Source organism: Carlito syrichta, unplaced genomic scaffold, assembly GCF_000164805.1.
Source record: "Carlito syrichta isolate Samal-C Ts95f unplaced genomic scaffold, Tarsius_syrichta-2.0.1 Scaffold287531, whole genome shotgun sequence".
NCBI classification, from domain to species: domain Eukaryota; kingdom Metazoa; phylum Chordata; class Mammalia; order Primates; family Tarsiidae; genus Carlito; species Carlito syrichta.
In genome coordinates, this window is record NW_007231627.1 from 63262 (window position 1) to 75009 (window position 11748).

At 37.9% G+C, this 11748-nt stretch overlaps 1 protein-coding gene across 3 annotated transcripts; it reads left to right on the forward strand.

Moving 5' to 3' along the window:
* Positions 1–64: 64 nt before the first annotated feature.
* Positions 65–11377, forward strand: TM2D3 (TM2 domain containing 3). Of its 3 annotated transcripts, none has more exons than XM_008052826.2 (5): positions 65–344; positions 2164–2321; positions 4092–4266; positions 6418–6493; positions 10637–11377. In XM_008052826.2, the coding sequence occupies exons 2-5, from the start codon at positions 2190–2192 to the stop codon at positions 10800–10802; spliced, it is 549 nt and encodes a 182-aa protein (XP_008051017.1). In that variant the 5' UTR covers positions 65–344; positions 2164–2189; the 3' UTR covers positions 10803–11377. The 3 variants fall into 3 exon arrangements, with proteins under 3 accessions (XP_008051017.1, XP_021565545.1, XP_008051016.1); XM_021709870.1 differs by having other exon boundaries at positions 6418–6439; XM_008052825.1 differs by lacking the exon at positions 65–344 and adding an exon at positions 1226–1242.
* The last annotated feature ends 371 nt before the right edge of the window (positions 11378–11748 follow it).

An 11748-nucleotide genomic window follows, 5' to 3' on the forward strand; every position in this document is an offset into this window, starting at 1 on the left:
CGAGCCCGCCTCCGCGCCGCGACGCCGAACCGCCGAGCTCGGCCGCGGGGGAGCAGAGGTGGAGCCTGGTTGCCCCCGGACCTGACTTGGCGTCGACCGCGTTGGGGATTCGTCCTTGAGTCTCCTGTCAACTGACAGTCGAGCCATGAGGTTTTCGCGAGCATGAGGTTTTGGCCTGGTGTTGACCCCGCGTGTTAACCGTACGAAACGAGCCTCTCACGTCCCGGGATAACATGTCTCTCTAATTGTAGGGTCCTTAAATTTAGAGCAGTTGCAGCCGCTGGCTCAGTCACTAAAGGATCCGGGCCCGACACGCACATACACAGTAGTTCCCAGGGCAGCAGGTACTAGACGTTTTCTATTCGAGTCAATTCCTATCTCTATATGTGGTAGTTTTTCTCTCTGTGGTTTTGATGAAATTTATTTTAGTGTACGAAGTCACTTTCCATGCTTGAATATTTTATGTATTGTGTTTTAGATTACGTGAATTAAGAGCAGATATACAACCATCCTCAGTAGACAGTTATGGTATTTGAATACCTTTTGACATTCCTCGCCTCTTTTACTACCCCTCATTTTTGCCTCCTATTTCTGTTATTTTTCCACTTCATCTCTCAAAATGACTTTCAACCAGGGCTTCTTTCCCTTCAGAAATTTTCTTCTACTTCTAGAGCCCTGTTCTTGATGTTGGCTATTATAGACTCCCCCATGGCTGTGTGAATGGAAGGATCACCGAGGGCCTGATGGAGACTTGGAGTCTAGGCCTGGTTGTGCTACTGGGAGCTTGTGCAAATTATTTATCCCCTTTCGACCTTGGTCCTCATCTTTTAATTGGTGGGGTTATCCTGACTGCTTAAAGTCATTTCTGCTTTGTGATTCTAAGTGTCCAACCTCCAGCCACATAGTTATGGGAACACTAGAAAAGAAAAGGGAATTTTGTATAACTGTCCACTTAATACAGCGACTTAGACCAGTTTGAAATGAGCATATTGTGTTTTGCTAACTGGAACTTTGAACTCTAGTTGCATCTCTTCAGAGTTCAGTACTTTAATAAACTAAAACTGGCTGAGGTATTTTACGGATTCTTACTTGGTGATAAAAGACAGCGATGTACTTAAATTTTAAATGCAGATTGTTTATTAGGGAAAGCACTGAAGTTCTTGACTCTTGCAGGTTTTTGAAAGTCCCTGTTTTCGACCGGGCTCCATAGCTCCGAGGTGAATGGATTGCCTGAGCCCGCAGGTTCGAGACTATCTTAGGCACCATGGCGAGACCTCATCTCTATAATAAAATAAAAAAATAGCCAGGCGTGGTAGCGCATGCCTGTAGTTCCAGCTAACTTGGAAGACTGAGGCAGAAGGATCATTGGAGCCCAGCAAGTCGATGTACTCCATCCTGGGCGACAGAGTGAGACTCCAACTCACACACACACAAAAAGTCCCTGTTTTCAAGAATAGTCCCTGTTTTCAAGAACTGTTTGCAGTTTTGGTCCTCTCTTAACTGATAATAATATATTGGATACCTGGTTAGGCTGTCTAGATAAAAGTTGCAATTCACTGAACAAGTTAGTAAAATAATAGAGAATTAATTTTGAACTTTGGTATAAACTTGTAAATGTTATATTAGCAAACATGTCTTATTGAAGTACCAGTGTGGAATAATGACAGACAACATTTTCTGAAGTTGGTGCCCTGAGGGTGTCAGTGGCTTCATTTCTGAATTAGTAAATTCAAATGAAAAGAACATTGAAGTGAAAATGGAAAGATTTGGATTCTAGTTCTAGTTTTGCCAGAGACGTCCTCTGATTTTGCACAAACTCTTCGTAGCATCTCTAAGCTTTAGTTTTTCACCTTAAAAAATATAGACTTTTTGACCCCGAACTTGTACCCAGCATTTTCAGGACATCATTTTTACACAAGCACCTTTAGTTTTCATGGCTGCTTGGAGGCAAGAATGAAATCCTTTCTATGAGTGTGGTGTTCACCAGGTACACAACTGGGAAAGCCCTGCTTTAATTGCAGTTGTCTCTGACTCCAGTCTCGTGCTTTTTACATACCAGTGTAGTGTCTCATTGCTAACGATCATGTCTCTTAACCTTAGAAGATTGTTTTCCTCTGCTATTCTGATCAGCATTATAAGAAGCTTTTCTTTTACCTCTAACAGAAAGTACAGAAATCCCACCTTATGTGATGAAGTGTCCAAGCAATGGTTTGTGTAGCAAACTTCCCGCAGACTGTATAGATTGTACAACAAATTTCTCCTGTATCTATGGGAAACCTGTTACTTTTGACTGCACAGTAAAACCATCTGTTACCTGTGTTGTAAGTACTGCAGCTTACTTGTACTAAATAAATTCGTTGTAACTTTGAGTTAAAAGTGCAGTTTAGATTGACTATTGGGGGAATATTGTGAGTAATCTTTATATTCTTTTATGACTGTCCTGTTGAGTATGTAAGCAGAAATAAAATTTAAAATCCTGCAGTCCCTTCCATATCAGAGCACTATGTTCAATTATAATAACTGTCAAACCAGTTGATGTCAGCTGGAAATGGACTTGACAGAAATGTGGCTTTGCAGGACTTGTAGAAGATCTCAGTTTACTAGTGTGTCTGAAGCAGGTATAATTCGTTCAGTAGGTTCTGTGTTCTTAGTAGTGACAGCTAATATACAGAGGGGATGGTAATGTCTTCCTACCATAGATGAACTTTTGAAGGTGTCAGTTGTTGTCTGTGGTGAGAGGGATTCAGTAAATGCTAGGATGCCCAGGTAGGTGTCTGGAACACAATTAAGTGAAACTCTTGTCTTGTCCAAAATAAATTCCAGATAGATAAAAATGTAATGTGAAAAATGAAACCATGAAGTACCCAAAAAACCATGAGATAGTCGTTATAATCCCAAAGTGGGGAATATTTTTCTAAGTATGGAATGAAATTTAGAAGCCACAAAAGAAAATTGATACATCTGACTACTAAAAATTAGAGATTTCTGCATCTCCTAAAAGGATCATAAGGCAGAAAACAAATGGCAAACTAGGAAAAAGTATTTCTAACATGTGACAAATAATACACTAATATCTATAATATATAAAAATTTCCTAAAAGCCAATGCAAAAAAAATGACAGTTTTTCAGAAAAGTGGTATTAGGACATAAGCGGATCGTTCATAGGAAAGAAAATACAAATAGACTCTTAACACATGAAAAAAGGTATAATTTTTCTTATAAGTAAGGAAATTAAGAACTATTTTTTTTCATTAAGGAGATTAATTAAGATGAAAGTAGTTACCTCTGGAGCAGTTACAGGTTTTTGTAATTTCCAAATGTGTGACATATAAAGAATATGTGGTACTTTTATGAGCAGAAAACAAAATAAAGACTTTTAAAATTGAAATGCAAAGAATCTCTGGTCTTAGAAGCTAAGGCCAATTGTGAACACTCACTGAGTCTTTGCCTGTCACGTGGTGTTTCTGAGTTGGCTGCTCTGGGTTAATCTACAGCCTGCTGCTGGAGGTGGGAGCAGTGACAGCTCTGAGGTCCTGGACTGTGTGGGGTAGATTACATGTTAGGGGAGGTAGCGTATTACATGTTAGGCTTACAGAAGCATCAATTTGGGGTGAGAAACCTGGATTGTACTCCTAACCTGAAACTCAGCAACCTTCAACAAATGTACTCATCTGTTCCTCCCAGCTGTCTGTGACTGTGTCTTTATAAAATAAAAATTCCTTTTCTCTATTATAAAAGTATACATGCTCATTTTGATAATTTAGCTAAGCAAAAGAGATCACCCTGAAATAACCTTTGCTATTTTAATGTGAATTTATCTAAAATGTTTATATATATATGTGTGTGTATACACACACACACACACACACACACACACACACACATTTAGGTGTATATTTTTATAATTACAGGGTCATACTATATACATTTGTTTTGCATATATATTGTTTTGGTAACTGTTTTTCTGGCATTTACTACTCAATCCTAAATATAAGTGTTTCAGAAATGTACCATTTGACTGTGTGGCCTTGTTGACATAAGAGCAGACTACCATATTGTGATTGATAGTTCTGTGTCCTCTGGTTCATAGGATCAAGACTTCAAACCCCAAAAGAACTTCATCATTAACATGACTTGCAGATTCTGCTGGCAGCTTCCTGAGACAGATTACGAATGCTTCAATTCCACCAGCTGCATGACGGTGTCCTGTCCTCGGCAGCGTTACATTGCCAACTGCACAGTGCGGGACCACATCCATTGTTTAGGTAGGTCAGGGTTCAAGATATTGTTAGCAAAATATTTTTCTCTAAGTTTACTTAAGGGACTTTAACCTGAAATTTTAGAATTAAGTTATTTAATGAGAAACATATATCAGCAACTTTTTAGATATGCCAAGCCTCATTAATAAACTCAGTGAACTAAAAAAAGTATCCAGAAAATGTGCAATTCTATGATCTTTTTAAATGTAATATTTGATAAAACAAAAAAAATGTAAAGCACAAAGCATGATATACAGTAATTGGGTTTCACCCAAAATAACAGCTAGAATGGCACCAATACCACTGCAACTACCTGAGTGCTTTGCCTCCACCTAGCTGCTCTGCCTCAGAGGTACCACCCTTTGACTTTTTAAAAATCATTTCATCTCCTCTTAAAATTTTTCTGTAGTTCTGTCATGTATACATAAAAAAATATAGTACCATGTAGTATTCAAAAGTGCACATTTTAGAACTGTGTAAAGTGATATCAGGCTATGGTCTTTTGAGACTTTCTTATTTCCTTTTAACATTATGGCTCTAAGATTCATCCATGTGACTTTTTCATTTCTATTCTTCTGTATAATAGTTTATTGTAAGAATGTATCACAGTTTATTCATTCTTCAGTGAATGCAGGTTATTTGCCATTTTTTGCTACTGCTACTGCTGTTACAATTTCTGTACATACCTGCTAGTTGCACAGAGGCAGCAGTTTGTCTAGCTTATATTCTTCAGCATGTGCTATTTTCCAAAATAGTTTTATGAATTTACTTTCTCACCAGTAGTGCCTAGTTGTTCGTGATCCAAATCCTCACCAGTACTTGTGACACTTGAAGTTTTGCCTTTTTTCTTAAAGATTTCTTGGGTTATTTTATGTTTTGGATATCAACCTTGTGTGTCCTTAGAATCCTCTTCCAGATTTTGATTTCTTTTTTCTTTCTACTTTCTCTATGGTGTATTTTGATGAACAGAATTTTTAAAATGTAATTAGTTTAAGTTGTTAGTTTTTCTTTTTTTCTTTTGAGTTGGAGTCTCACTCTGTCACCCAGACTGGAGTGCAGTGGCTGCTCCCGGCCACCGCAGCCTCGACCTGCTGGGCTCCAGCGATCCTTCCGTCTCAGTCTTCCAGTAGCTGGAACTACAGGTGCACGCTACGACGCCCGGCTAATTTTTGATTTATTGTGGAGATGAGGTCTCGCCAAGTTTCCCAGGCGGGTCTCGAACCCGCTGGCTCAGGCAATCTACTCACCTCAGCCTCCCAGAGCGCAGGATTACAGGCTGAGCCACCGAGCCCAACTAGTTGTTAGTTTTTCATAGTTAACCTTATTTTGTTGTAGTTTTAGAAGTCTTTTTCTACCCCAGGTTTATAAAGACATTTTTGCCTTGTTTTAAAAGTTATAAGCTTGACCTTTGATGGTTAGATTTATAATCCCCCTGGAATTGGGTTACGTGGTTGGTATGAGGAAGATCCAACTTTACTTTTTTTCTCATGTGAATAACCAGTTGTTGCAACTCTAGGCTGCTAATCTATGTGCGACCTCTGTTCTACATGAAGTGTTTGTGTGTTTCTGGCTCTCTCTTCTTTTCCTACTGGACAATTTATCAGTCTCAATACCACACTGTCTTGTTTACTCTCTTGCTCTTAACTTATTTACTCTTAACTTCTTGATATCTGATAGGGCATTTCATGTTCTTCAAGTTGTATCCCTAACTTAACTGATACAGATATTAAATCTACGCCTATACAGGAAGTCCCCAACATAGGAATAAGTTTGGTTCTGAGAGCACGTTTTAAGTCCAACAGTGTTAACCTAAGGTACCCAACTAACACAATCGGCTATATAGTACTCTTTGTATTTAACAGGCTATACTGACACGTAGTGGAGAGAAACAATACATTAAAAATGCAGGTGGGCATGATTAAAGTTTGCAACTTGAAGGTTTGTATGTAAGGGACCTACTGTAGATGGTAAGGATGTTCTTGCACTCTTCACTCTAGTAAGCATTCATTACTGTAAAGAGAGTTGACTTTTTAGATTTTAAATTGTGAGGCTATTAGTTATAATGAAGTCTCTCCATGAGAATATTTTTGTACCCTGTGTTTCTATGTAAATCATTTTCTTTTTTTGTTTTTTTCATTTTTTTGTTTGTTTTTTAAGGTAACCGTACTTTTCCCAAAATGCTATATTGCAATTGGACTGGAGGCTATAAGTGGTCTACTGCTCTGGCTCTAAGGTAAGCCATTTGGATTTCTTTGGGATGAGTGGAATCTTCCAGACATTGAGCTCAACCCAGTTCATTGTTCACTCATATCTTACCATGTGTTAGACTCTAGGAAGCAGAACTATGGGAAATTTAGATGACCACACCACACAGTGCCTTCATGGAGTTTCATGGCAGGCTTGTTAGCTTTTACCCAAGATGTCTGTACATTGGTTTTTCCCATCCTGAATGTATCATGACTCAGTAAAATGCTACATACTATTTAAAACAAATAGGGTTATGATGTATGTTTTTAACCCTTTGCAGTTGCATGTCTCCTCTGAGGGATATCGTAAATCTAGCAAACCACTCAGATGTCCCCTCTCAGGGAACATAAAATGATTGCTGGTGATTATACAGGACGAATTTATGAAAGTGCAGATTTTTCAAAAATGTATGTTTCATTGACGTTTTCCATTCAAATTACATGAAAAAGCAAATCGAGAGATGGAATATATACTGAGATATGAGCGATCAGTTAAGAAGTAGTTTTCAGGAATCATGAGTGCATCATTCCACATCATTTTTGAACAACAGACTGGAAAATAAATTATATACTATTAATGTGAGGGGAAGAAAACGAGATTGCATTGTCTGCTCGAATAGAAAAACACAAGTGTAAGATGTCAAACAAATTACTATTGCACAACATGTATCAATGAACTTGCAATGCATGTTGGTGACTGTTTCACATATTAGCACATGCTAGAAAAATATAAGATGTAAAAATTTTTAATTTTTGTCATAAATAAGTTTCATGATGTCTAAAATTCTATAGCCAAACATCACAATAAAATAATTGGTTACAACACTATACTGTTTAATATGAAGTGGTTCATTTTTCACTATTTTAAAAAGTTGCAGTCAAGTTGCTGGTAGGTGATCCATGAGATGTCTCTGAGTGCAAAGGGTTGAGGTATCTCATTCTTACTAGAAAAAAGAACACATACTCAACACTGAAACTGGAAAAGTGAAAATGTCAAAGAAAAGCTTTAAAAATCAGCTATACTTTCACCATCTAGAGATAATGATAGGCCTGTAATTCTTACATTAACACATTTGTGACCGGCAAATTTTTCACTTTCCTAATGCTGAGAGCGGGTGAAGATTAAAAAAACTCTGAAGATGGTTGCCACAAACTTCTGTCATTAAGCACAATGAAATGGTCTTTTGGTACCTTTTTCACAGTACAGCTGAAAGTTGCAGACATATCCAGTGTTTGTCGCAGATATCCCTTTAACTTGCATTCTTTACTCTGTATTTTTATTTGGACTATAAACCCGAAAAGACAGTCTTCCACAATGAGGTATCGTGGATTCATCCAAGAAAAGTTCTTGTTCAGGTTTATACACAGTGTTGAACTTATTTAAAACATAATTTATTACAGGTTCAATTTTGTATAATCTGCTTAGATTTGATTGGATTTCTGCATTATTGGAAAAATGCAAAACTCACAAAATTTGTAGGAATCTATTTTGTGTCATTATTTTTAAAAAGAAAGGTGTTGCAGTTGACAGATTTGTTGAGCAATAATCATGTAGCTTTTTTCACTACATCAAAATATTTTATGCTAGAAATTTTAAAATCTTGGACACTGTAGTATTGCTCCACTTTTTTTATTTCTTTGGACATTTATACCTGTGGTGCATCTGATCATAATACCTGTGAGTTTCAGTTGTGATCGTTTCTATAAAATCATCTCCAGTAAATAGCCCAATAACTTTATTTGCATTTTGCGGATCACGTGGAAATACCTTGACACTTGGATTACCGATAAACCTTTCTAAGTTTCGTCTTGGATATTTTGTCCACTCAGTGTCTGATTCATTCTCATCAGTACTATATTCACTGTCATAGATTATCTGCATTATATTTTTTTGTTTACAGTGTATAATTACATCATCATCTCACTGTCACTAATAAGTTCACTGGATTCACTTTGTACCTTGGAAATCTCATTAGCATATATTTCTTCATTTTCCATAATTATGGTAAATTATTTCAATTTTATTTTTATTTTTTTTGAGTTGGAGTCTCACCCTGTCGCCCAGACTGGAGTGCAATGGCCGCTCCCGGCCACCGCAGCCTCGACCTGCTGGGCTCCAGCGATCCTTCCGCCTCAGCCTTCCAAGTAGCTGGAACTACAGGCGCGCGCTACCACACCCGGCTAATTTTTTTGATTTGTTGTAGAGATGAGGTCTCACCAAGTTGCCCAGGTGGGTCTCGAACCTGCGGGCTCAGGCAATCCACTCACCTCAGCCTCCCAAAGGCGTGGGATTACAGGCTGAACCACCGAGCCCGGCGGTAAATTATTTTTAACATTGAAGTATGAAAGTCCTGAAATATCAAAAGGCAAATATACAGCACTAATCACAACAAAATAATGACCAACTTGCAATTTTTACCTACTACGTAAATCAATAAAAGCATTGTGCAGTCAATATCAGATAATTATCTCAGTTGACTTTCACCTTGCCTGACTATTTATTTTCAAGCAAAATATAATAACACATACATATGACAACGTTGCAGCATTCAGAAACAATTTGTAATGATGTAAATTAACATCAGCGGCAATCAGGAACAGAATTTGGAATGACATAAATTCACATCAGCGGTCGTGAATGAGTTAAAATGTGCCTACATTTGTTAAACTTTTCAGCAGTTCTTTGTGAAATTGTGCCAGTTCTTCCCACCAAAGGGAAGGGTGGCAGGAACTTGATTAAGAATGAAAAGATTATGCCATCTGCAGTTGATGTCTTAAGAGTTAGCACCAGGGGCCTGCAGCATGACATAGGGCAGGATTTCTCAGCTTCATCACTGCTGACATTTTGGGCCAAATAATTCTTTGTTTAGGGTTTGCCCTGTGAATGGCAGGATGTTTAGCAGTATCCATGGCCTCAACCTACAACGTGTTGGTAGCAAACCTCTCCTTCCTCTGCAGTTGTGACAATCAAGATGTCTCCAGATGTTGCCAAATGTTCCCTAGGGGGTAAAATTGCCCCTTGTTGAAAACCACTGCATGAGGATCTTGGTTGGGAAAAAAGGATCCTGCTTGGCAGGAAGGTATAACTGGAAAGTAAAAGAGGAGGCCAAGATGGAAGAAGATGAGATCTAACAAGAGTTAAGATGTGGTAACTGGCCACAGGAGCTGTCAGCAATAGTTCAAATTAAAACTAACAACTGACTTTTTTGAAATGAACTTTTAAATCTGAAATAATGTTTAACTTACGGAAAAGTTGCAAAGATAATAGAGAATTGCTATATACTCCAACCCAGTTTTCCCTACGTTGTTAATATCTTAGATCATCATGTTATATTTAACAACTAACTTTTAAAAATTAAGAATACTTTTCTTCTCAGAGGGCAACATAGTTTCTTTCAAAGTATTCACTGTAAATGAGGTAATGTTCAGGGTTTGCTTCAGAGTACTCTGCTAGGCAGGGGGGTAGAGATGAAAAGAGCTGGCCACGTGTTGATGACTGAACCATGGGTACTGTTCTCTTTTAGTCAGGTTTTGAAACTTTCCATAATAAACATTGTCCCAATATTGTTAGCTCTTGAAATTTGATGGAATCTTAAAAGCCATTTCACTCCTAATGCTAGATTTTTAGAGATGAGCGTGAAAACAGAAGTGATTTGATCCTGGTCTTCCAGCTGGTGTTAGGTGCCTGGAAACCTGGTTCTTCGCTCTGTGTTAGCCACTTCCTGTTAGATGATCCTGGCTTTGTTTTGATCAAAAAGCAATGAGATTGAATGATTTTTTTAAAAGAGAAAAATGTTAGGTTTTAGTACAGCTAAAAATTGTATGTTTGCTTTAGGTATTTAAATAGTCTTCTTGCCCATGATTACTTGCTGTTGTAAATTTGTGCAGTAGTCATTTGTATTCTAGTTAAGGGTTATGATAGTTTGAGGCCCTTTCCTCAAATATGACATAGCATATTATTTAATATATTACATAGTATTTAATAAATTATTAAATAGCATGATACAGCATATTAAATATTAATAGCAATTTAATAATTGAACATGTTCCGATTTAATAATAGCATATTATTAAACCACAACTGGCTGCAGCTGGGGTGAAGACAGTCTCACGGTTTGTTGTTGTTGCAGCATCACCCTTGGTGGGTTTGGAGCAGACCGCTTCTACCTGGGCCAGTGGCGGGAAGGCCTCGGCAAGCTCTTCAGCTTTGGTGGCCTGGGAATATGGACGCTGATCGACGTCCTGCTCATTGGCGTTGGCTACGTTGGACCTGCAGATGGCTCTTTGTACATTTAGCTTGGTATCCGCTTCGGAAAGGAGCAGTGCTTAGAAAGAGTCCTTTTGCCTGTAGGAGTTGGTGTGGTGTGAGTGATATATTTGTATGTTTTAATGTACAGCATCTGTACTTTGCTTGCCTTGATGAAGGTAAAATAAAGAATTAGAACACTGAACCACGCTAATCTGGAATTTGTTTTTATTTGTGTGAAACATATTTTTTCTGTGAAAAAAATGTAAAGTTATTTAAACCAGTAGCACACATTCTGCAGTGACTGAACATCCATTCAGTTCCAATGACTTTGTCTTTTTTTACCTAACTCAAAATATACATCTTGTATCTCTAGCCCAGATATGATCTGCCCTGGAGACCCTTTCAGTTATTATTGCCGGAAGTGGGAAGGGTTTACCGTCAACTAGTCTGCCTGCACTTCAGTCACCTGTACGTTTTGTGGCGTAAAATGTCTGTGGTCTGGTCTCTATGAATGTTTGGAGTAAACGGCGGAACTTTTGTGGCTAGTCCTGGCTTGAAGTTTCTTAGAAGTATAGGAGGTTGTGAGGGTGCTGAAAAATTAATAAAACTACTGGCTAAGGAATATTGTTGACCTGTCTCTGTATATTTTCTATATTAAAATATAATATTGAATGACCATAACACCTTGCCTTTATTATGAAGAAGTACCATGTTTGCTTTTTAGGGCGTCACTTTGTTCCAGCAGATGTAGTTGTAACTGACTGGTCTGTTAACAGAGTGCAGGTGTATAAAAGTTTCTGAGTCTTTACAGATCTATTATCGACTCTTTATTGAACAATAAAGCCAATTGTTAATCAAAAAGAGTTCTACTGAAGGCTGCTTTTGAAACATCCAAAAGTCCTTAGCATTTTTCCTTTCAAATAAGGGTGTTTGAGTGACTTCTTTTTAAATACCTGCATGTCGTGTTGATAGAAGACTGCTAACCAGCATAGC

Excerpts from the sequence above, each read along its gene's own strand:
- TM2D3 (XM_008052826.2), top strand. The coding sequence starts at position 2,190 with ATGAAGTGTCCAAGCAATGGTTTGTGTAGCAAACTTCCCGCAGACTGT. Across the intron at positions 2,322-4,091 it reads AACCATCTGTTACCTGTGTT|GATCAAGACTTCAAACCCCA; the intron begins GTAAGTACTGCA and ends TCTGGTTCATAG. Across the intron at positions 6,494-10,636 it reads TCTACTGCTCTGGCTCTAAG|CATCACCCTTGGTGGGTTTG; the intron begins GTAAGCCATTTG and ends TTGTTGTTGCAG.